General features: G+C 36.4%; 1 protein-coding gene across 1 annotated transcript in view; it reads right to left on the bottom strand.

Annotated features, from left to right (window-relative positions):
- Positions 1 to 499: 499 nt before the first annotated feature.
- The window catches only part of LOC306882416 (lysosomal cobalamin transport escort protein LMBD1-like), a 95,083-nt gene continuing 67,990 nt past the window's right edge, over positions 500 to 27,592 (bottom strand). Inside the window, exons 15-16 of the mRNA XM_079437017.1 lie at positions 1,501 to 1,592; positions 500 to 1,355 (exon numbers count right to left, since the gene is read on the bottom strand). Coding sequence (XP_079293143.1) covers positions 1,245 to 1,355; positions 1,501 to 1,592 — 203 coding nt within the window. The 3' untranslated portion in view covers positions 500 to 1,244. The remainder of the gene's footprint in view (positions 1,356 to 1,500; positions 1,593 to 27,592) is intronic.

Raw genomic sequence — 27,592 nt, forward strand, 5'->3', positions numbered from 1 at the left:
ACCTCTGGAATGACCATTAGGTCAATTTAGTTTGTCAAAACTAACAATGCAAAAAACAATGCCATTATATATAAAAGGTTAGTGTTAGGAGTTTGGACTTTAGTTCTATATTTTTCTGGTTTATCTATCTGTTCCTGGGTTTCCTTATTTGGTTTTGTTCCTGTTCTGTTTAGTATTCATTTGATCATTAGCCTTGATTAGTTAATTCCCGTCACCTGTTCAGCCCTCATCAGCTGCACTATTTAAGTCATCCTTTATGTTCAGTTTGTTGTCCGTGATTATATATGTTACACCCTTCGTTATTCTTGGAAAGTAAAGACTTATTTATTCCTGCATGCCTCGTCTTGTTTACCCCTCTGGAGTACAAACGTAACAGTTAATATAGTACATGGGATTAACATGAAGGCCAAAGGAATTATTCCAGATCTGTAAATCTACACATTTCTATATAACATTAACCATCTGAATTATCTTATATAATTAAAAAAAGCAACTGGATCCATTTTAAAACCAGAGAAACTTTATTAATGACTCAAAACTGCAATATAACAGAAGCAGCTTGCAAAAGAAATGTTAATTTCGGGAAACAGCAAAACAGGCCAATACTGTATGATAAATACATTTTTACACAATCTTAATCATCATCTCAAGAAATTTGCAAATTCAATCCAATAATTCCAAAAGAAAAACTTGTGTGAAATAAATTAAGTGTTGTCCACAGGCAGTATGATAGCAATTCAACCTCAGAGATGAAAGTAACACACATCAGAAGCACTGGAGCATTATGCCTAGACAAAAATTACAGATGTGCACAGCTTAACAAAACCAAAAATTAAATAAATCAGATCTCAAACTTTTTGTTCATATTAACAAAAAATATTTGAACCTTTGAAACTAATTTCAAACTAAATTTGGTCATGTTTAGAGCGATTTGTTGATTTATTTTAGACAGCAATGCAAAATGGCATGCATATGCACCCTTCGTTAGAAGTAAGGGTCAGTAGTAAAGACAGGTTAGCATATCAGACTACTACTATCAGTTAAACATGATCATGCCTAGTGACAGAGAATCTATTTGGCATCATAACACATTCAGTCGAATCTTATAGAATGACAATATTTCTCTCTCTGAATGATGAACGAAAGATGTGTTGGGTGAAAATGAAAAACTATATTACATTTTTTTTTCATTCCAGCTCTGACTAGTAACCAAACCAAGTAAAAACAGGACTGTTAGTACACAGTTAATGCACATATTCATCATCACTGACATCTGAATCGTCTGCATCAACTTCCCCTTCGATCACAGATTTCTTCCCTTTACAGCATGAAATAACCAAGCCAATAAGAAAGACCTGCAACACAACAAAAGACTTATTAGGGCTATAGAACAATAATAATTATTATTACATTTTCATGTGTTCATCCATGCAATTTCCTTCATTAAAAATAACAAGGTATATCATCTACAAAAAGGAACGTTTTAGGAAATGACATTACCACAAGGAAAGCCCAGTTGCCAAAATAGTAGATGGTGCTGAAGAACCAAAATTTGTGCAGGAACAGGTATGATCTTGTTACTGTGCACTGGTCTGGAAAACAAAATGTGAACAATATTTGACCTTTAATTTTGTATTCATTTTTGGAAGTAAAATCTCTTAATGTATTTTGTTTTGCTTTCTCGTGCATTGCCTATATGGTTGCTCTATGATATTCTGGTCCCTATATACGGCCCCTGCTTTAATGTAAGTCTAATAGGAACTAGATAAAAAACTTTAGGTTGGCTTGAGAAAGCCTAGTCTGAAAGTGTAAAGCCTGAAGTTTGAACATTTAGATAGATTAGATAGAGGTTGATAACATGTTTCTAGCATGATTAACATGTTTTTAGATTGATTAACCCTGTTTCTAGCATATTGCCAGCATGACAAGCAAGTTACTAGCATGTCGCTAGCATGATTAACGTTACTAGCATGTTGCCAGTGTGACTAGCAAATGAATAGCATGTCGCTAGCATGTTACTAGCATGATTAATAAGTAACTAGCATGTTTCCAGCATGATTAACAAGTTACTAGCTTGATGTTAGCATGACTGGCATGTCGCTAGCATGTTCAGCAAATGACTAGCATGTCGCTAGCATTGTTTCTAGCATGATTAGCATTTGTTGCTAGCATGCTTCTAGCATGATTAACATGTGACTAGCATGTTGCTAGCATGTTTCTAACATGATTAGCATGTGACTAACATGATTAACAAGTTACTAGCATGTAACTAGCATTAGATAGTACTAGCTAGATATATTAGAAATATTAAAAAGACAAGAGTGGAAGCTTAAATGAGTTTGAATTGCTAAGAAATAGTGCTTAGAAGGGAAGCTTGGTTGAGTCTAATGGGCTTCAGTTTGTTTATATTTGAATTTTGACAGTTGGAGTTGAATAGTCTTGGCTCGTCTGGACATTCACAACAGTACAGCATGACACAGTAACTGCCAGCACACTACCTTGTGTAATTGCACCAGCCACGCTTTACAGGTTTGTGCTAACAACACGCTGCCTTTCACTTAAACGCATGAGAGAACTTCTTAGCCAGACTCCGCCTCAAGCTAACCTGCCACGCTCACCAGAAACCCAGCAACAAACTGATGACCACTTCAGAGAAAATAAAGAGGGATCCAGGGAAAGCAATGACACTTTTAGATAAAAATGATAAACAAATATTGAGATGCTTCTTGGCAAACCAAAATAACCAATATTTGGACAAATGCAGAGAAGAAAAATATTTATTAGTGAAAGTACAAATAAATAGGACTGCATGATTTGGGGAAAAATATTTTTTCCTGATAAAAACTGTAATTGGGATTTTGTGATTATACATCAATAGGGCTATAAAACAATGACGATGATAATAATAATAACAATTTTTATTATTATTAATAATAAATTAAAATTTAAAAATTCCTAAATAAAAGTAAAATAAGAAATATTACTATGGTATTAATGTTAATAATTGCACTACAAAAAAATAATCTTTTTTTTTCCAGACATATTTATTGCTGTTAGAAACTTCAGTATATTTGAAGTGAGGTTTATTTATAATACTCTGAACACAGAACCTCGTCTTAAAGCAGATTTACCATGTGATGCCTGAATCCTTAAACAAAACAAAGAAAACTGTGAATATTAGACATCTAATAGATTTGATCTGCTTTACAAATAGTCAGCATCATCAACCACACTGATGAACAGTCCAGGTCTCATGTTGTTTAGTTTGAGGTTTAGAAGTCTGCTGGTCTGATAGTTGTACTATACAATCAAATGGGTAGCAAGCAAGCTAATGTATGGAGAAGTTCATCTGGGCTCATGGATCAGACAGGGTGAGTGTCACTACAGCAGGAGGTTTGTAATCAGCTCAATCTGTCGAGCTGCTTGTGAAGATGCGGCCCTACAGAGTGCTGTCTACAGAGGGAAGGGAGGAGAAGCAGAGAGAGAGATCTGATGGTGTTTAATCAGATAATTAGCTGCTCCAGGCGTGCAACAGGAGGATTGCTGAGGCAAGAAAACCTGCATAAAAGAGAGAAGTGAAGGAAAACCCACACATTAAAAAACATGAGCAACACCAGAGGTCACTGAACTTACCCTGTGTTAGACATCCTATCACCTCATGCACATGTAGTCAAAGGCCCCGTTTGCAGTCAACATTAACCTCTGTCCCAAGTGATCCTGTCACAAGTGGTCAGCCAGAGCCAGGATTGCTGTTCAAATCTAGTATTAACATGAGTCCTAAATGTCTACATCCATCGCTTACTACATCAACAGGTGGACATCAGACAAAGGATGCTTTGTGACGCCTTGTGCATGCATTGACTTTCCTAAATGTTCCATTTGATGAAAGCTTTCTTAAAATAATAATAATACTTAAAAAAAATTAAATTAGGACCAACAAATAAGGTATGAGAAATCAGATAATTTATCTGTATTTTAGGATTAAGCACCATTCGTAATGGCATTGCAGTTTGAATAAGAAAGAAAGAAAGAAAGAAAGAAAGAAAGAAAGAAAGAAAGAAAGAAAGAAAGAAAGAAAACAGACAACAGACAGATCGAAAGAAAAAGAAAGAAGGATGGGTGGATGGATGGATAGACAGATATTAGGATCAACAGAAAAAGAAAGAAAGAAAGAAAGATGGATGGATGGAAAGACATTAGGATCAGATAGATGTTGCTGCATCTTTTAATAAAGTAGTCCTGTAAAGTACAATCAAAAGCAAATGGTGAAAATTTTTGCAGTTAATCCAATACTAAAGCAGATGGAGCTCCTAGTTCTGGCCAAATCAGAAAGTTCTTGTACACAAGGCATTTTTCTTTCACTTGAAACTTTGTAAGTATCCAAGACTTCTGCCAGAAACAGGCTAATAAAATGCTGTGCATGGCAAGCTTTTGGCATCTCGGTGCACAACGAATATCTTTAAAGGACAGTTACAGCAGGCTCCGCGCAGTAGCACCGGTCCTCTGGTTCTGGCTAAGGAGAAACTGGACCTGTTTGAGAGCAGGCATCGTCCTCCCTTCCTGCACTTTTCCTGCCATCTGCAGCTCAGCAGATGCTCACCTGAATTACAGGGCAGATGGTTCTCAACAGTGCTCTGGCTAAACAAATCATCGTGTACACTGACCCGGTTCACCTTCAGATCGCAGTCGCTGCTGATGGAGAACGCCTGCCAGAGACCACAGCCATTCAGACCAGCAGTCTGTCCACTCGCTCTGCTTGTGTGCCATTGTGTTGTTATGGGGGCTTTGGGCACTGACTCTTAAAGGGATAGTTCACCCAAATGTGAAAATGTACATCTATTCACCCTTAGGTTTTCCAAATCCGTAAGCTGTTATTTTTTCTGTGAAATGCAGAAGTCGACATTTCTGAAGAACCATTACACAGCTAGTGCCAGGAGGAAAGAAAGAAAGAAAAGTAGCCCATATACTACTCATGCACTTTATTCCAAAGCCATACGCACGCACATACACAGACAAACTACTGTTATCCAACTTAAATGGTTTCATAATTGTTAATATTATAAAACTAACAATTTTACAAAAGGAGAGAATAAAGTTAAAACACTTAAGAATAAAAACATTTATTTTAAAAGGAATTCTACTAAGTCATAATGCAATAACTCACTGTTATATTTATTAGGTTCAAAGGAGCACTGCGTAAGTTCTGAAATTTCTAACAGTTACTGACACCAGTGGCTGTTAGAGGAACTGCAGCCAGTCTCATGCTCGTTCTCGGTGCGCACTAGATAAGGCTCTTTTTTTTTTTTAAGCTTACGAGGAGTTTCCGTGGGTGTCTGGGTTGTGCTGGAGGCTGGTCGCTTCTTTCTGTCCGCAGAGTCCATTTCAAACACTACCGCTAGCGATTGCCGCTGTAGATGTGAGAACGCGCATGACGTCACATTTTGTGAATTTCCGCGCCAATTCGGACCCGACTCCTCCAGACACAACTGAGCCTACAGGCTGATAGAGGCAACCGTGGACAGTCAAGGTGTTATTCTTCCTATTACATTATGGTTGGCTCATAAATGGACAAATGAAAACTCTATCTTAAAGATTTTTTTTAAGTAAAAACCTACACATAGCCCCTTTAAGTATATAATGATATATAACAATATTTAATGACTTTGGTCATTTGACATTTTATTGACAAAAGTTATTTGAAACAGCAGACATTTTTAATATAATTTCTATGTTCTACGTAAAATCACTTTTGAAAATTTAATTTGATGCAGATACCAAAACGGGACGTTTCGTCTTTGACACACATACACAATATAAAACGATGCTTCAGTATCACTAATGTCAAAATGACATTGGTAACGCAACAATTTTGGACATGGATGCATGCTAAATGTGTTATTTGGGGGAGGGCAAGATTACTTGCGAATAATAATTTCAATTTTTATCTTTTCCTCACATAAGGGTTTGAATGTAGTGCCATCAGAACCACTTTTATAGTGCTTCTCTTTTTTTTGTATCTTGTCAGCCCTCGGTCACTGTGAACTGTCATTATAGAGATGATAATGGTAAGAGCTGATAAACAATTCTTCACAGTTTTCTCATTTCTGAGAAAAATATAACAGCATTTGGGTTTGGTACAAGATGAGGGTGAGTTTTCATTTCTGAGTGAATTATCCTGAAGGAAGTGACTGAGAGCAAGCGCGTGGCGGAGTGTGAGTTCAGTGTGTGGTCAGTGCAGCGGGGCAGCCCTCTCTGAAAACATGCATTATTAATCATGACTCATTTGTTTCTGGGTATACACCGAATAAGTACTACGTACCCGAGTTTTCCAGGTTTGCTGAACCTCAGAGCAGTGCTCTCGACAGGAAGCTGCCTGGCTCTACTCAATCTGAGTGGACCCTGGAGATTGATGTTGAAAACCACCGTACCCTCTTCACCCACCTGCAAACTTTCTGACATGGACAAAGACCTCCACCTGCAGACTCATGTTGGAGAGCAATTGTACAACTGTCTTGAGGTCTGGATATGATGTCTCTGAGACACCACCTACCAGAAACACAACTGCCTTCTGGTTCCAGATGATAATGAACCCAGTGTGAGTTATAAAAAGCTCCTGATTATGAATGCTGTACTCAATCAAAATCCGTCTGTTTCTCATCTCATCATATATATGCTGATTATTGTAACCTTTACTTAAAAATAATTATCATCAACAAAAACTAAAAAACACGATCATTAATTGACAAACATAAAAACTGCAACTAACATTCTGTTGAAACGTGTGTGTGTCTCAAACTTACACAAAGTTTGAGAGCAGTAAAAAAAATAAAAAACACATATTCAGCAATGGCTTTTACATTGTTACTGCGTATTTCAAATAATTTCTGTTCTTGTCTATTCATACAAGAATCCTGAAGAAAAAACAAACAAAAAAAAAGTTTGGACAAAAAATTCTGAAGGAGACTGGAGTAATCGCTTCTCAAAAATTCAGCTTTGCCATCACAGGAATAAATTACATTTTAAAATATAATAAAATATAAAAAGTTATTTAAATTGTAATATTTCATAATATCAAATAAATGCCACTTTGGGACGCAAAAGAGACTTCTTTCAAAAACATTTGATAGTATATTGAGTGTATAGAAAATTATAATATCTATCTACAAAATATTTAAATACATACAGGGGGTAAAATAAGTATTGAACACATCACCATTTTTCTCAGTAAATATGTCTAAAGGTGCTGTTGACACGAAATTTTACCCAGATGTTGGTAACAATCCAAATAATCAATACATACAAAAATAAGTTTAGAAATGAATTAATATAGATGCCTCCTGTATGGAGAAACTAGTCGCATGCATTGCTCAGCTGTGATTTTGGCCCATTCTTCCACACAGTCTTCAAATCTTGAAGGTTCTGTGGGCCTTTTCTATGAACTCTGATCTTTAGTTCTTATTTTCTACTGGATTCAAGTCAGGCGATTGGCCGGGCCATTCTAGCAGCTTTATTTCTTTCTCTTGAAACCAACTGGGAGTTTTCTTGGCTGTATTTGGGATCATTGTCTTGCTGAAATGTCCACCCTTGTTTCATCTTCATCATCCTGGTACTGTAGGTGTTGGTCAATTTCCACTGGGGCAGAATTGCTTTCTAATTGAGCAATTTTTGACAGATTTCAGCTGGTGTCTTGGCCTTCCATGCCTTTTTGCACCTCGCTTTCTTCACGTGTTCAATACTTTTTCCCTGTGTCATTCCATTTCATTACACAACTTAATTCCTGAACTCATTTGTTTTTTTTTTTGTTTCTTTTTATGTATGTATTACTTTGGTTGTTACCGACATCTGGTGAAAATTTCAAATCAACAGCACCTTTAGCAATATATTTACTTAGAAAAATGGTGACGTGTTCAATACTTATTTTATCCACTGTAAAATAACTGCAAAAATATTGCATATTGTAAATTCTGAAACTAGAAGGTTAAAAAATAAACTAAACTAACTAAATAGCTTGTGTAAAATTAATACAATAAAACTACAATCAGCAAAAACTGTGAGCAAACCGATGGTTGCATTTGTCCCAGATAATGCCGCAGGTCATAACTTATGAACATCAACAGCATAAGCTGACACGCATGCTTCCAATTAGAATACTGATGGAAAGTCTCCTTTTGAACAGAACTCTATAGTAACTCTATAAAAAAAATAAAATAAAAAAAATAGCCAGTATCTAAATGCAAATTTCTCATATCTCATATCTGAATCTTCCAAAAAGCACTCAAAGTTAACTGTAACTGAAGTGACCCACACAAATCATTTATGGTTCAGTCATCCTCAAACATGATACAACAGTACATACTACTTTAGGGTATGCCATCAACAAAAAATCTAATCTTTTTCATTACTAGCATTATTAATATATATTCAAATAAAAAAATGACTATGTACAGTATGTGCAATGAATGCTATTGTAGCTGTTTGGAGTCTCGGGTAACAGCATGTGTCTGTGAACTATGTGCACTGGTTCTGAATCAGCTTAAATGAGACTGCATTAAGATGCATTAGATTCTCTCTATGTACCATTGGTCCAAATCTACCACTAAAGTAACACCATGGAGTGCACATGGCGGCATGGACCCGCGCCAGGCTGTGCCTGACGTGGCTATTAATTAAAGTGTTCCTTAATTATCTGCTCTGTTTTAGTGCTTAGCTGAGTAATTATAGCCAGCTCTCTATGCGCCAGACCGGGGGTGAATTCAGATAGACTAAGAAACCCACAAAGGGAGGAAAACAAGCGTTCAATGGTTTAAAGCAATAGTTCAACCAATAAAAGAAAATTCTGTCATAATTTACTCACTCTCATGTCATTCAAAACCTGAATTACTTTCTTTCTTCAGTGGAGCACAAAAGCAGGATTTCAAATTGCACAGGTCACTCTTTTCACTGCATTTGAGATTAACTGAAACTAAGATGTGCAAGCTTTATAATAGCATAATAAAAGCATCATAGAATTGGTCGATATGATGCATGCACTACATTCTTATGAAGTTGTATGATAGCTTTGTGTGAGTTTTTCCAGTAATAACCTCCCCCCCTCCCCTCCCAAGTAAGATATTAACCTCTGTGACCAGGTCAAGCAAATCAGCTTGAGAATCTGATTCAGTCATCAGAATCATTCAAATGGGTTTTATGAACTGGCTGAACTGATGAATTGAAAAGATCAGGCTCAAAGTTATGAATCAGACATCACTATTCTGTCTGATTCAAGAATGACTCATTCTTTACATCAATACCATTTGTGAACTAAATTAACTGATGGATTGAAAGAATTAATCTCAAACTAATGAATTATTCTATTTCTCATAAACACACTAAGGAGAGCTTATGAAGATGTCAAGATTTTTATTTTCACTTACATTTTGGTCTGTTTCTCATATAAATGTAACATACAATCTAGCAATTGATCTTTACCAGTGTTGTAACAAGTAACGAGTTACGTAATCAGATTACTTTTTTCAAGTAACTAGTGAAGTAACATTACTTTTAAATTTAATATATATACAGTGGTGTGAAAAAGTGTTGGCCCCCTTCCTGATTTTTAATTTTTTTGCTTGTTTGTCACACTTTAATGTTTCAGATCATCAAACAAATTTAAATATTAATCAGAGATAACACAAGTAAACACAACATGCAGTTTTTAAATGAAGGGTTTTTTTTATGAATGGAAAACAAAATCCAAACCCACATGGCCCTGTGTGAAAAAGTGTTTGAAAAAATATATATTTTGGATTTTTTTGCTATTAAAAATAAATAAGCAAGCCCAGCTCAGGTGACAAAAAGCTATAGTAACGCAATAGTAACATAATGGATTACTTTCCATAAAAGTAATGCAATTAGTTACTTTTTATGCAGTAATGCAATATTGTAATGCATTACTTCTAAAAGTAACTTTCCCAAACACTGATCTTGACACAATTTTCATTCTTTTTGTGTCCTCATTTGTTATAAATGCATGGAGCTACAAGTCTTCTGCTGTGTCTATGGGATAAATAAAATCATATGGGTTTAGGTTTAACATAAGGGTGAGTAAATGATGACAAAACTTTAATTTTTGGATAAACTATTCTTGTAATAAGGACTATAATCACTAATCATCTGCTATGCCTAAAACAGATAGAAATAGTTTAGATATCAGTCACTATATTGGAAGCAAATGAACTTTTCACTTCTGCTTGTTTTCTTCCGATCTGCCTTCTTTAAGCTAACAGATGCCTAAATTTGGCACCGATTTCTCAAAAGGCTTTAACTGGAGCATTTGCTAATCTTTATCACAAAGCAATAAAAGTGAGAGCCAAAAACCGGCAGCTAGAAGGCAAGGGCTTTTCAGAACGACCTCAAGGGGAAGAGAAGATGCAGCAAAAGAGGTGAGTGTAATGCTCACATTGAGGAAAGATCAGATCGAGTGCGAAATTGCATACAATCAAAGGGTGGCACTTTTCACTACAAATAATCCTGTGGGGTTAGAATGAAATCAGATTGAAAAAGGAGTGGAGGAGTGCAGCAGTAGAGCATGAGTGATATCAGAGCTGCTGTCTCACCTGTTACCAATCTTCATATTTATAGCAACACTATAACAGACAGACTTACGTGACTCATGATTCACACTAGTCATCCATAGCACCTCTCTTGGTAAATGTGCATGGAGAAAGAAAACCGAACAAGTGCATACTTCACATCTTGAATAACTGTATTCAGATCCGCAGTGGATCTGAATACAGCTCTGGATTTAAACGCATAAAAATCCATTTTTAAAGTAATATGTAAAATACTATTCATGTTTGCAGTCAGTGAGGTTTAAAAAAAAAAAAAACCTTTTATTCAGCAAGGATGCATTAAACTGATCAAAAGTGAGAGTGAAGGTTAAAAAAAATAGAATTTAAATAAAGTATGTTCTTTTGAACTTTCTATTCATAGAGGAATCTGAAAAATCAGGATTTGGGGGGGGGGTCAGCAGCACATTTGTTTTTAACATTAATAATGTTTCTTGAATATTAAATAGGTATATCAGAATCATTTCTGATGGATCATGTGACACTGAAGACTGAAAATTCAGTTTTGCCACCACAAGAATAAATTACATTTTAAAGTGTATTAAAACAGGAAAAAGTTATTTTAAATTGTAATAATATTTAACAATATTCCTGTTTTTACTGTATTTCTGATCAACTAAACAGCCTTACTGAGCATAAGAGACTTCTTTCAAAAAACATAAAAAAATCTTTCAGAACCCAAAAGTTTGAACAGTAGCATGTATCATTTAATGGTTAATACATTAATTAGTGGACAAGAGTTTAACACATGGAGTGAAGAGTTTCCATATGAACAATAAAAAAATAATTTATAAATACATGTAGAAATCAACTAGCTTAATTAGTCTCATAATTTTAATAAGACATGAATTCCTCAATACTGAGGTTCACCAGATAGTTTAGGATTTTGTATATTAAATGTCAAAGTGCAAACACTGAAATGACAAATCTCATTCAAATCTAACGTAATTAATGTCAAACCTTTACATTTAAAATTCACTTTGTTCCTCACTAAATAAGATGATCATATGGCTTCATAAGACTTGGAATTCAGTGCATGAGTCATATGGACTGCTTTTCTGCTGCTTTTTATTCATTTTTGGAGCTTGACTGTTCCATACCCCATTTATTCTATTCTATACATGGAAGGACATAATTACAAGTAAATTATTAATTTTTTTTTTACTTTAAAAGTTAGAAAATGTTTTGTTGGTCAATAAGTTTCTTCCATGTAAGATGACACTGTGTTGGACATTGTTAATATTTCCAGGTAAATGTTCTTCAGAAGATACTGGACCTTCATTTATAATATAATATGCTATAAATATATTTCAGTAAAACAACTGTGGCCTTCGCCTACTCTGAAAAACACATTTCCTGCACTGCATTCAACAGCCTTGATAGAACTCTATCATAAAACAACTTATTTCTGTTCTGTCCTTCAAAAAATTCATCAATCACTGACATTTGTGTAATATCTTCCTGTCTCTTCATTACAGAAGCTATACAGGAGGACACAATGTGGTGAAGAATCACAGGTTTAGGAACAAACACAATGACTGGCATCTGCTGACCTCTTTGAGAACAAGGCTCAATTCATCTAGACACTGACTTACAATTGATTTGTGTTTTGAAGAAATTGTATTGTAAAAAAACAAGCATAAGTATCTGCCATCTATGAGTACATCAAACATTGTTCTCTCCTGAACATCTCTGATGCTGTTGCTAGGGAACAGTCCTGACAATGAGGTGAGCACTTGATTTCTGCAGCATAAAAATGTGTCCTGCCTTCCCATGTTAGACTTATGACCCTTATGGAATCACATTTTCTAAGCACCATTCAACTAAAACAAAGTTTACTAGTGTTTTATGCTCTATGATTACATCATATGGCAATACTATGATATTTAGATAAATAATATGTGAGTAAATGATTCACCTTGTACTTGTACCTTGTAAAAAAAGATAAGCTAAAAGATAAAGCAGGTAGTTCCATGGACTTGGAGCAAAAAGCAGCACCATGAAACATTTTGGTGCTTTTTTAATGCGTTATGGACATTTCCTCAAATAAATGTGCTGAAATATTAAAATGTCATAGGCGTGCTTGAGATTTAAGTGCCAATTTTGTTCCCTTCAGTCAAACTGAGGCCTGAGCAGATTTTGAACGTACACCAGTGAGAAAATGAATGAGAATTTAATTAAAAAAGCGGATTAGAGTTTCTTAGAGTTCCTTAAAGTTCTGAGAGGTTTATGAGAAAACAAATGAATGCTGAGAAATGTTAAAGTTAATCAGGTAAAGTTGATCACAACTATGTGAACAGGATTTCCTTTTAACTGTGTAAATGTTAGAAATTCACAAATATGTGAGGGCAGAAGGGAATATTTTCAGAGAATAATGCTAAGCATTATTTTAAAAAAAATACATAAACATATTTTGTAAATGATGACTATATTTAATTTGGGGGAGAAATATTCCATTAAGAGTGAAGCCAAAACACTTTAAAATGTATTTATCACCCGGAACTGATAATTCTGTCATTATTTATTTACTTGCTCACTCATGTCATTCCAAAACCCTAATAGTCATGTTTTTTTTTTCCAAGAAAAAACATTTAGATATTTTGAACTACTATACTATATTCCAAGCCCCCTGGAGTCTAAAGTCAACTCTTGTATGACTTTTTTAAGACTCTATATATAATGCACACATCATATGGATTAGTATTATGGTGCATTTTCTGAGTTTGAGAGACCCACTAATCAATATATTCTACAATGTTTGAAAAAGGGCAATACTAACATTTAGTTAACATCTCCATTTCTATTCCATGGGGGAAAAGAAACTCAAACAGTTTGAATTAACACAAGGATGAGTAAATAATGTTTTTTTTTTTCATTTTAAAGAGAACTAATCCTGTTCACAGTAAGAATAAAGTATTTTAATCTGCTTTTGAGTGTCTGAAAATGCCTAATAATTTAACAGAGGAATAAATATTTAAATATCTATTATTTATTTTCTGACTCGTTTCAACAGCGCTCGGAGCTCTTTATGATCAGTGCCGTAAATTAATCAACAGGATATATTTTTCCAAATAAACCACATCTGTGCATTTGCTGAGAGCCAGACGAGCATCATGCGTTCATTAGACCATGGTTAGAACTCAATCTGACAGGATGAGGAAATTTATGCCTGGCCGACTGGAGGGGAGAGCAGAACATTGTAAGTTTCATTTTAATTTGTGGCTCCTGAATCTATTGGCACACCAAGTGACTTGGTGGATGGTAGCCATGGCAACAACACTTGATCCTCCAGATACACTGCATATATCTGAACTAAAATGAACAGATATAATATCATTAAATGAATGCAGAGAGAAAGACAGGAAGAGAGACATGCAGGGGCTAAAATATTGTGAAAATAAGGGAGATCAGGAAAACAATAATGCAGTTGCCTGTTGAATGCATAAAAAAAAGCACATAAAGATACAAGCGGTGCCTTTCGTCAAATGAACTCCACAGCTGTGCGTTCAGCAGTTCAGATGACTTCAGCAGCGATCCAAACTCAAATTCTGCATGCATAGCAAGATCCCATGAATCCCAGCTCCTGTTTAATTGACACTATGGGTGGGCGGTATGAACGGAATCTTATATCACAACGTGACTAATTTTATATAACGGCATCAGTATGTATGTGTTTTCTGCTGGTCTTATGTAACTGGAGTTAAAAGCACAAAAAAGCTACATTATTATAAAATAAATTAATAGATAACTTAAAATAAAAAGTGAATTATCAGCAATATTGGAAGCTGTTTTTGCTACTTAATAATTGTTTGGAATCTGAAAATATTTCTATTTCAAATAAATACTGTTCTTTTAAACTTTTTATTAATCAAAGAATCCTGAAAAAAGTACCAGGGGTTCCAAAAAACTAAAATATTAAGCAGTAAAAACTGTTTCCAACACTGATTATAAATCCGCATACTGTTAATAAATCAGAAGGATTTCTGAGGGATCATGTGACACTGAAGACTGGCGTAACGGATGATGAAAATTCAGCTTTGCATCACATGAATAAATTATATTTTACAGTATATTAAAATAGAAAACAGTTATATTCAGATGTAATAATATTTCACAATATTATAGATTTTTTTATTAGCATTGAGGAGAAACATCTCTAAATAACATTTAAAACCTTACTGATGCCAAAACGTTTGAACTTTTGATATATATTACATTAAATTATTTTATAATAATATTGTTATTTTATCATTTATTACATTATAAATGTCATTATATATAACTGAAAACAAGAACAAACAAATAGATTTTATATATTTAATAATAAAGTGTGTGTCAGTTTTATATGTAAAGTGTTTTTTAAGATTTATTTTCAGAATTTTTGCTTTTATTGTAATAGAACAGTGAGTAGACAGGAAGCAAAGTGGGAGAGAGGGGGATGTGACCAGGAAAGGTCCAAGAGCCAGGACTTGAACTCAGGATGCTTGAAGTTTAACGATGCTATATGTTATATAGTTTTAAATGTAAAGTTATATAAATAAATATGCATAACTGCACATATAAAACAAATACAGACACTAAACTCTCATTGAACACCATATTCAAAGCCATAAAATAGTCAAAATGCATACATCTGTGATTGCACATGTGTAGAATATGTCATGCTCAGTATTTTCACATTTATCCATATTTCCCTCAAGTGAAAATAACGTAAAGCCGTCCTGCACACAACTAGCAACACAAATATATCTTCCTCCATACAGCACAATCTCATCCAGATGACACATTTCTGCCGTCGCACGGTATATCCCATCTAATTGACACTCTCCATCACTCAAACCCAAAGCACTTCCTCCAGGAGTTTGAAGGAAAACCCAACCCCGGCATTATTGCCAATCCAAGCTGTGCTCTGTGAAGCAGGACTCGCCTTTTGCTCTGTGGACTTGAGGCGTGAGAGTGGCGGGGTTCGAGAGCACGGGTCGGGCCCTGCGGGGAGAGATGCGCTCGGTTGGATACCGCGCCCTCCCTGTCGCATGTGTTCTCCCTGCTTGACACTTCCTCCCACTCACGCCTGGTTGTGCAACGGCTGTTATGCAAGACAGAGCAGCTTCCAGAGTGATGAGAAGACTCAGGTTGCTGCACAAGAGTGAAAGATCTGGCAGAGCGAGAGGACTGCAGATGAGAAACGGCAACAAAAGGAGAGCGAGCGGGAAAAGTCGATATTATTAAATTCTTTCATCTACAGGCCAGCTGGCAGGGCGGACGAGCACACGTTGGGGCCAGGGAACTCAGCATCTCATGAAGGGTCTCAAAGTGACAGTCGATATGCTGAGAGTAGAGTCTGGAGAGAATTGGGGAAAGGGCTGAATTGATTACACATTCAATTACAATAATTAAGCGGCTACTTGAGGCACTCTGTCTTAACATGCCTTTTGTCATTTATTACTCTTTAAAAGAGGAAAAGAGAAGTCCTTCATTTCTCTTCAAGACAAAAAAGAGCTCAACAAGGGACACTTTTGTGTTCATGAGAATCATATTAATCACTACAACCATCAGCATCCAAACCACTGGGGGAAAATGAGCTGAATTTTGTGGCCAGCACACAAAAAGAGCCTGAAACTATTAAAGATGAAATGTCATGCTCAACAACATAAAGTGCATTACACATTACATAGCATCAGGGTTTTGCAAATTGGAACTGTGTGTGTGGGGGGGGGGGGGGGGGGGAGATCAATGGAAAGCTATAATTACATCTTAAAATATTAAATAAAGAGAAATTAAATATAAAAACAATGTAAAAAGAAACACTTGCTCAAAAAGATGAAGTAATTTATTTGTTAATGCTCTGTGGCCCCTTTTTTATGAATAACTTGCTGCAATTTTGAGAACATTAAGTAATCATTTAATAAATGAAAAGGTAACTATAGTCTGATTATGAATATTTTAAAGTGTAATATTACATAATTAAAAGTATTTAATTTTTGGAATCTGATTATGTAATCTGGACTACATATAATCAGTTATGCGTTATGCTAAACTGCTTTAAAATTACTTTTTTTCCCACATCAATCTGCACTCCAAACACCATATTGACAAAGCAAACACAGAATTGTCACAACTTCTTAAATTTATTAAAAATAAAAAAACTTAATTAAGAACATTGCATAGGTATTCATACCCTTAACTAAATATTTAGCTGAAGCACCTTTACAGTCTCAAGTCTTTTTTGTTTGATGCGACAAGCTTTACTCATCGACATTTGGCAATTATCTACCATTCTTCTCCTCACCTCTCAAGCTCTTTCAGGTTGGATGGGGGCAGACGCACATTTTCAGGTTGTGGCTGGGCCACTCAGACATTCACAGCGTTGTGTATAAGCCACTCTTGCTGTGTGCTTAGGGTCACTGTCCTGTTGGAAGGTAAACCTTCTGCCCGTCTGAGGTTCTGAATGCTCTGGACTGGGTTTTCATTAAGGCTATCTCAATATTTTGGTGCATTGAGCTTTTCTTCTATTCTGATGAGTCACTCAGTCCCTGCCGCTGAAAAACAGCCCCACAGCATGAGGCTGCTACCAGCACACTTTACTTTTGGGATGGTACTCTGCAGGAGATGAGCAGAGCTGGTTCCCTTCAAACATGATGCTTAGAATTCAGGTTCATCAGACCAGAGAATCTTGTTTCTCTGAGTCTGAGGGTCCTTTAGGTGCTTTTTTGTAAATTCCAAGTGTTTTCTTTTGTCTTCACTGAGGAGAGGATTGAGTTTGGCCACACCGCCATAAAGCCCAGATCGGTGGAGTGTTGCAGTGATGTTTGTCCTTCTGTAGATTTCACCTATTTCCACATATGATCATGGAGCTCAACTAGAGTGACCATCAGGTTCTTCGTCACCACTCTAACCAAAGCCTTTCTCCAGCAATTTCTCAGTTTGGCCAGGAGGCCAGCTCTAGGAAGAATCCTGGTTGTTTCAAACTTCTTCCATTAAGGGTAACAGAGTCTACATGACTCTGTGACCCTTCAATGAAGCAGACTTTTTTTTTTAACCCTTCCCTTCACTCAAAGTCTAGTAACACCTACAAGCAATATGAATGCTCCTGAGCTAAATTCCAACTGTCCCAGATAAGGGTATGAGTACTTTTGCAATGGAATAATTTAAGTTTTTTATTTTTAATAAATTTGCAAAGATGTTAAAAACCTTTTTTTTTTTTTTTGCTTTAACATTATAGTGTATGGAGTGTAGATTGATGTGGAAAAAAGTAATTTAAAGCAGTTTAACATAAGGTAGCAACATAAAACACAAAAAAGATTAGGGGTATAAATACTTTCGCAAGGCACTGTATATATTATAACAATATAATATAATATAATACAATACAATAAATGTAATATGCACACACCTATGAATGAAGTGAACTATATTAACTCAAACTTAAATATTTCATGCATTTGTAAAATTAACGTAGGAGTAGATTTAAATATTTTTATTTAAATATTTGTCCCTATAAGTGCCAACCATTTTATATATGATAACATGAACTCGATGAACACTTCATATGGTAGCCCAAATATCAAGCGGACTTCATTTGTTAAAGCTTGACTATCTTTCATCTGTGTGGCTGCTGAATGATGGTTATATGAATGACCTCTGTGGGACATTATACATCCATAAATCATGTCAACAATAACAATTGTTTTCCCTGACTTCCTAAACCAAGCTGACCAGCTCTTGGCATCATTAAGCGTATTAAAAATGGTCCCTTTTTCTGGGGTCGACAATATAATTGGCCCGGTGGCCCGGACGTACTTTTAAAACCGTCAGGGCCACCAGATCGCTCCAACCACTAGCCCGGTGGGGCCAGTAAAAATAATGCCTTGATTAAAAAAAGTCTAATTTCACATTAATTACCTGTGGTTCTGTGTTTTGATTTCTGTTTAATTGTCTCGGTAACCACCGCTAACACGTTACGTGATCCCGACAGCCTTACGCTCCGTCTGCACCACCTTGCTCGCTCCCGCGGTTACGCGCGCAAACTGCAGACTGCTGCTCAGCACCTACCTATAGCTACTATTAAGCTAGGCTACATGTTTCTGAAACCCACATCACCCGGCCAAACGCCGGGTAAAAAAAGAGAAGGCAAGGAAGAGAAAATCACCAGAGGAATTGAGGGAAAGCGAAAGGGAATACGAAAAGAAAAGGCAGACAAAGTTTCAGCCCCAGTGGCGAGACCGCTGGAATTGGCTGGGCTTAGGGGTGTGCGATATGACGATTTTTGATCGTGGACGATAAAAATGTCTCCACGATCTGCTTTTGAAGAAATATGGTAGTATCGTGCTACAGCGCACATTATGTCAAATACAGTTCTGGTGCCTCCATCTCTATATACTGTACAACAGGACATATAGCAGTAGAGTTACTCTGACAGGACACTGCACTTATTCGCGATCGCAAAAGTACATTATTTGCACACAATCCTTGCTGGTTAAATGTTTCATTCGCGCGCTTTTTCTGAGCGCATACACCTGAAGCACGCGCACTAAAAAGCCTGTCTAACAGCGCCTGATTACTCAACTAACTTATTTTTTGCGCTAATACTGTCAAAACACACAAGGTTTACATACAGACTCAGTTGGTTATCTCTAAAATGAAAGTAAATAGTAAAGAGAGAAACAGATGCGTGCCTGTATATTAGATGCGTGCAGCTCTTAAAGGGACAGTACTAAACATGCTGTCGACTGTCATTAAAGGGATAGTTCACCCTAAAATTTAATTTCTGTCATTATTTACTCACTCACATGTTGTCCCAAACCTCTATTAATTTCTTGTGCTGAACCCAAAATAAGATATTTTGAAGAATGAGGGTAACCAAACAGTTGCTGGTCCACATTGACTTTGATAGCAGGAAAGAACAATCCTATGGAAGTCACTGAGGACCAGCAACTGATTGGTTTTCCACCTTCTTCAAAATAGCATTTATATTCAGCAGAAGAAAGAAACTCATTCAGGTTTAAAACAACTAAATGATGAGTAAATGATGGTATAAAAATAAAACATTATGACAGAATATTTATTTTGGGGGGGAACTATTCATTTAACGTTGTAAGGTTATTACATATAATATTAATATTAATATAGTTTAATTTAGCTCAAAGGGAATCATTTATGATTTTATAGGGATTTGAACAGAATCAGTGTTACGGCGATTCACTGAACGAGCCGTATGACAAACTCTGTACTGGATATTAAAATCCAAAATATAGTGAAAACACTATTAAATAGCACAGTAACGAAATCGACAGATTAAGGCATTAACTTGTGAGCAGAAAACACAAGATACTTCTCTTTTAAAATATAAATCAGATTTTATTTATATAAACCTAAGACATAAACTAATCTAACACATGAACACAAGCATTCACACATTCACACGTTGCAGAAAGAGAGAGAGTGAGGAAAGGATGAGTTTAAGAGAATGGAAACGTGAAATCCCAAGTTTACAGCAATATGTTCTATTGCATAGACCTGAACAACCATCAATCACTTATTTAACCCTCGCTTTGAGTTTCTCAATGAGGCTAAAATTATATTAAATACACCAATTAGAACCTGTTAGAATCTGGAGGTGTGTTGCTTGTTTTGCCTGTGTAACGGGGTTGTGTCCTCGTTGCAGACAGGGGGTTCCCCGAAGTGTCTGATTGGCTGGAAGTTCAGTAGTCTTTGAAGTGATGTCTCTTGGGCGTTGTCTGAGGATGCGGAGTTCTTTCTGGTTGAAGTTTGAAGTTCGGAGCTGGACTTACAAACTTACATTAACACACGAAACTCCACGGAAAGAAAAGAAACTAAAGTAAAATAATACAAATAAAATGATGTAACGAGACTAAGTTGTTTTCCTTCTCATTATGGCACATGAGGCCAGAGCATGCTCAAAGGGCAGCACGCGGTGAGAGGGACGAGAGTCAGAGAGAGCGTAAAAAGTAAGAGAGAAGAGATGTAACAGAGAACAAAAAGAAGAGAGAGAATGGAGGATGTCCTGAGGTTTTAAACTCAGCTTCTGGACCGTCCCATCTGGACGGCTTGACCAATTAGAAACTGTCCTTGCTTAGCTAGGGTGTGTTCTTTACATCATAAATCAGCTTGTTATCAGTCACATGGTCCGAATTTTACAGGCTTTGGCAGAGTGTACCTTTTTGAACATGATTTCATAATAAGACTATGATGCATTTGACAAAGAATTGATTGGAAGAAACATTCACATCATGGATTTTCAAGCTCATACATACTAAATATGCAATACTTATCTTTAAGGCTCGAGCTATTCAATACTTATTAAAAAGACATACATATTATTTGATTAAAACATGATATGTGGGTACAACATAAAAATGTCCTTTTAGGATGATTTTATGTGCATATGGAGAAGAAAGTTTTTGTATAGTTCTAAGGAGAGCGAATGCATGTTCTTTAGAGAAGGAATGTTGGTTTGGACGGTCTTTTATGTGTGGAGACACGCCCGAAAGAGTCTGTAGCTAATGATTTTCTATCACAGGTTTACGTGTGAACATCAGTCTTGATTACTTGCAACCAATTTGACAGTCTCCTTCTTGAATTGGAATTATCAATAAGTGTTTCTTTTTTCCTCAGTGTTGCAAGTTGTTTGGTGAAAGAGAGCTTGCTAGTTGGGATTGCTTGCTTCAACCTAGATTTATGACGTCCTGTTCCTTAAGGCCTCTCTGCATTCCAGCTCCTCAGGTTTCAATGTTCCAATGCATCTTAAAAATTGTCTGATTCAGTCTATGATATCCTACAACGTTAACAAAACAACAAAACGCAAAGAGAAAAATCACTCACTATTCTTGACTGAAAAACTTTAATACAGTTGCTTTAGGAATCAGTCTATCTAGTGTTTTATTTTTATATTTGTTCATTCAATTTCATTGAATGCTCTGCTAAATACACCTATCGTGCCTGATAATAAAGCACTGTTTGTTTTATTTGTATATTATGTGTATTTGTAATTTGTATCTTTGTTCTTATTTTTTAATAAGAAAGATAGAATGAACAAAGATTTTTATCTTCGCCCACTTTGGCCTAAATATCTGCCATGTCTTTTTTTTTGTTTTTTGTTACCTTGAAAGGCTTTGTCTTTCTAGTTTGGCTGTAATGCTCAGACAACTTGTAAAACCAACATGACAAAGAATCGTGATAAAATCGTGATATTTCTAAAAAAAATCGTGATATGATATTTTTCCCATATCGCCCACCCCTAGCTAGGCTACGATCAAGAAAAAAAAAAGAGGTACTGTGAGCTCTGCAGATCAATGCCCACATATGCAGACAAGTTAGAGAAAAGTTAACGTGTATGAAACCTATGGTATGAACATAATATAATGAATTGCTGTGTGACTACGGAGAATGAATCCTATGCAAAAGGTTTATTTGCACTTGTTTCATGTTTTTGCACAGTATTGCTGCACTTTGCACTAAACCTACCTTAAAAAAAATAAATGTTATTCATGTTGTTCAAGCAAACTGTTCTTTTTCGTGATTATAGGGATCAATACCCGACGCGTTGACCTGGGCCAGTGAACTTCAAAAGACACTGGCCCAGAGGGCCAGTGGCAAATTTCCCTTATTGTCTACCCCTGACTTTTTGTAAAATAAACTGTTAGCCTGTTCCTATTATCCAGAACAAAGACAACAAATCTGACTTCACTGCAACGATCTGAGAAATAATTTGGGGTGGAAAAACAGCCGCCTCTCAGCTAGAGCGACTCCAATCACAGAAATCAAACCCTGATAATGAGGCGAGAGTCTCAATATCAGAGGCAACCACAGGAACAGTCAAATATTTGTTGCGATACGCCATCTGGAGAAAGATGAGCACAGATGATTCAGAAATGTAAAAAAACTAAATAATAAGCATTTTTGTCGATTAAGTGGTACCACAAACAAACTGCTGAGAGCTTTTAATTCCACTCAGCATGCCTAATGGATTCAAACCACAGTAGAGGAAACTTTGTTAAGATAAAATGAGTTAATATCGAGGAAAATTTCAAATGCTTCCAGATTGATGTAGATTGTCAAAAACCTTTTATTGCACCGTTTTTTTTTTTTTCTGTCCATTTTGCCAAAAGCTGTATCATACTGATAGTGAACAGTAATTGTAATAAAAGCAAATGAAAATCACATCTCCCACTGTGAAGCGACGGAGAGTGCCGTGCTAATGGACATGTACAGCTTGTCTTGCGCTGTTCTATCTGAAAACAGTAATGAGGCATTTTGCTTATGATGGGTAGGTGGCAGAAACACAATGACTGGGCTCTGCTGACCGACCGCAGATGGAAAAAGGCCAAATCCCACACAAACAGATTGGGAGGCTGTGCTGGTTGGCAAGCAGACGGCTTAAAACTACGCTGGTTCTAAAGTGCGAGTCAACTGGAGACGGATCAATTTTGGGTGACCCGCAGAGCAACTTCTGTTGCACAGATTTATCCTCCATTGTGCGAGACAGCGCCTCATTTTGGCTTTGAGAGACTTAATTGGGTTAAGATACAGAGCATTGTTTGAAGGAGGCATATGGGGAAGCTTTCACGCAGGCACAGATTAATGCAACTGACTTCTACACTTTTTTTGTTCTGCTTTTTCTGTCATCTTATCATTAAAGGTATTTGCTAAGGAAAACATCACGATTACTGTTGCTCATAGCAAAGGTTAGGGATTTGAACAGCGTGTACAACTCGCAGCGTTTGTGCTAAGAACTTGAATGATACTTCAAATCATGCGGCTTGTTGAGGTGTGCTATTACTGTTCATTACTGTTTTTCACCTGGCAGGCAATAAAATGGCATTTACTTACACTGCAGGGACCTGAGCCATAACAGTTCAGAAACATGCTAAAAACCATTCAGAACACTGCAGCAACTATGTAGCAACCGCCTAGAACACCCTAGCAACAGCACAGAAACATGCTAAAAAACAAATGACCTCAGCAGCCGCCTAAAACACCCTAGCAACAGAATAATCATGCCAAAAATCATTCACCTTAACCACCTAGAACACACTAGCAACAGTGTAGAAACATTTCAAAAACAATTTAGCTTAGCAACCGCCTAGAACACCCTAGCAACAGCACAGAAACATGCTAAAAAACAACTGACCTCAGAAGCCACCTAGAACATGCTAACAACAGAATAATCATGGCGAAATCCATTCGCCTTAGTACCCGCCTAGAACACCCTAGCAACAGTGTAAAAACATTCCAAATGCAATTTAGTTTAGCAACTACCTAGAGCACCCTGGCAACAGTACAGAAACATGCCAAAACATTTTGCATTAGAAACCTCCTAGAATACCCTAGCAAAAGCACAGAAACACCCCAAAAACAATTCACATTAGCAACCACCTAGAACACCCTAGCAACATTGTAGAAACATTTTACCTTAGAAACCACTTAACAGCAACAGAACATAAACATGCTAAAAACAACTGACTTTAGCAACTGCCTAGAACACCATTGGAACAGAATAAACATGCTGAAATCCATTCACCTTAGTAACTGCTTAGAATACCCTAGCAACTGTGTATAAACATACCAAAAATATTTCACATTAGAAACAGTCTAGAACACCCTAGCAACAGCATACATAATACATGCCAAAAACGTTTCACCTTAGAAACCACCTACAGCACCCTAGCAACAGCACAGAAACATCCCAATACAATTCACTTTAGCAATCACCTAGAAACCCCTAGCAACAGCGTAGAATCATTTCACCTTAGCAACACTCTATAACACCCTAGCAACAGCATAAAAACATTCCAAAAACAATTCACCTTAGCAACCAACTAGAACACCCTAGCAACAGCGTAGAAACATTTCACCTTAGAAACCACCTAGAACACCCTAGCAACAACATGCAAAGCAAAACATTCAAAACACCTTGGTAATTACCTAGAACACCCTAGCAACAGCATCGAAACATGCCAAAAACAATTCACTTTAGCAACCACTTTGAACACCCTAGCAACAGCACATAAACAAAAACATTCGGAACACCTCAGCAACTGCGTAGCAACAACCTTACCAGCCACCTATAACACCCTATCAGCAGCCACATATAAAATATGCCAAAAAACATTCAGAATACCTTAACAACCACCTTGAACACCCTAACAACAGGAAATACGCTGCGAGCACTGTGAGAGTGAGTTTTGAGCATTTTCTTCAGAAAAAGTTAACTATCTAGCTAATACGATCACTTTGTGGCTGAAGTCAGCTCTAACATGACCTGAATTTTTAATAGCAGCTGATAAAAATGGAGAGCAGAAGAATTTCTTAGCCTGTCAGTCTGATATTCTGGCACAATCCGGGGACCTGAAGTGAGTGAGAAGCAATTAGCAGGTGGAATCTAGCCCAGCACAGAGAGGTGTATTTTAAGAACGGTTACAGCTGATGGGGGACACATCTTAAGGACATTAAGGAAGATTGGCCACTTCTTCTTGGTTCACTGATCCAATTGCATATTAATATCTTTGATTTCATTATTATTCCAATATCCTCCAATGGGATTGGAATGTAATATCGGAGTGCCCTCCTCTGGTTGGAAAACAGTATCATGGCTGCACTCTCAGGCTGGATGGCAGTATATCAAACTATAACCAATCCGATCCGAATCCACCGTGACATTGCGGAATAACTTATAGCTCCGTTTCCCAGGTTTTGAAGCTGATCTCATAAAAAATGTGTCAAAAACACACTAAGAGACAGACCTGTTATTAAATTAACTAGATGTTAAAGAGCTTAAAATCACTCATCACAATGCAGAGCACGATATCGTGCTGTTAAAACACTAAATCAAAGCTTTTACAGTAAATCCCAACATTTTTCGGTATTTTAAGCCGCCTTTTTTCTCTTCTGCCATCGTGAGAATAAAATCTCTGAGTGCAGTGTCTATAATATGTTGAACTAGATTCTGCCTTGTGTGCTGCATGCTCAAAACACACGGATCTATCTGCAATTAACCGCAAATGTATGGTGGCAATTAACCTTATAGATCGTAATTAACACTTTTGCTGGTTTAAGCCACTAATTTTACAGCATTTTAATTAATGTAGATCTCCCTGCGACAGACTGTTATTTGCCGTCTCACCCTTCCTTAATGAACACAGACAAGCTGCAAGGGTCACGTTCTGCAGGCGCGACATCGAACTTTACATCTTTGTATTATCAAGACTATTTACAGTCTTTTCTCATTGGCTAAGCACACAAAACCAAACACTTGGATACATTCAGATACAGCAGTAAAAAGCAATTTTGATCTCCTATTCAGATTCGGAGTCTGTCTCCTGCTGGTTTACGATTTCATCTCACATCTAGCGTCATTAATACTACTGCTTCTTCTTCATGCTGTCTTCTGTAAAATCTATTTCGTTCTATTTACTGAGTACTCTGCTCATCTCTTCATAACTGACGTACAAATAAATATTTAGGACTGTTTGGACTGGGGAGTGACTGATATAGTGCCAAACTTGTATCTGCATGGCCAGCACTGTAATCAAGAAAACAAGCAGTTCAGAAAAGAACAAGTAAATATCAAGTTTTTTTGCATATATAATAGGTGAGAACAGAGCACAACAGTAGGGTTCCAGAAGTAAAAATCCTAATCATTTTCTCTATAGAGAAACTGATGCTGAACAATAACAAATAAACCTTTCAAAACAGACCTACTATGAGCTCTGAGGTTGTTAATGGGTGATATATGCGCCTGTAAGTGTGATTTCAGTCGAGTTTAATTGTAAAATTCCCAGTGAAGAACTAAACCAGCCATAATTCTGAATACACTAATTGCCGTTACCATGAATACATAAATCAGGGCAAAAGAGATTCACTCCCATGAAGCACTGAGAATGATGTAGTCTCTCAAACTACCTGCATACAAATGACTATTTTGCAATAAACCAACTAATAAAATATTGCTTTTATATTTATATATTTTAGTTTAATCTTGCACTATCAGTTTTGATTCAGTTGCGTATTTCAAAATGTTTCATGGGATAAGTAGATAACACAGTACACCGTCATACAGTGCCTATAAAAAAAGTTTTCATTCCCCTTCATTTTTTCCACGTTTGGTTATGTTGCAGCCTTATGTTAAACTGCTAAACTGTTCAACTTTTTTCCCCCACAGCAGTCTACACTCCATACACCATAAAGACAAAGCAAAAGCAAAAAAACATTTGTGACAACTTTAAAAGAAAGGTTACAGAAAAAAAGAAATTTATTACAATTAAAAACTGAAATAAGTACATTGCATAAGTATTCATACCCTTAACTCTGTGCTTAGCTAAAGAACCTTTACAGCCTCAAATCTTTTTGGGTATGATGCGATAAGATTTGCACATCAGCATTTGGAAATCATCTGCCATTCTTCTCCTCACCTCTTCACCTCTCAAGCTCTGTCAGCTTGGATGGGGGCTGGCAGACATTTTCAGGTTTCTCAAGAAATGTTTGATTGGGTTTAAGCCCAGAAACTTTCGCGTCTGAAACGTCTCCTGTTTGATGTGCTCGTAAAGACGTTTTGCGACTTAATAAAGGCACTTCTTGTCAAGAAAAAAAGAGACAGAATTAGCAGTTATGAGTGGGGTGGCCAACCCTAGGCCCCGCCCCTACGTTAACGGCGTTAAATAATTTTAACACGTTAAACTGAAAAAATGAATCGCCTGCGTTAACGTGCTAATTTTGACAGCACTAGTATGAATACTTTTTAGAGGTGCTGTATACACTACTGTTCAAAAGTTTAATGACTTTTATAGTCTCTTATGCTATTAAATCAAAAGCACATTAAAAACAGTAATATTGTGAAATAATTTTGTTTTTATTATTTTATTTTAAGATATTTTGACATTTTTAATCAATCTATTTTAATTTATTTTTGTGATGCAATCTACTCCAGTTTTCAGTGCCATCCTTCAGAAATCATTATGTGTTGATTT

The sequence above is a fragment of the Barbus barbus genome (assembly GCF_936440315.1).
Source record: "Barbus barbus genome assembly, chromosome: 16".
Lineage (NCBI taxonomy): Eukaryota > Metazoa > Chordata > Actinopteri > Cypriniformes > Cyprinidae > Barbus > Barbus barbus.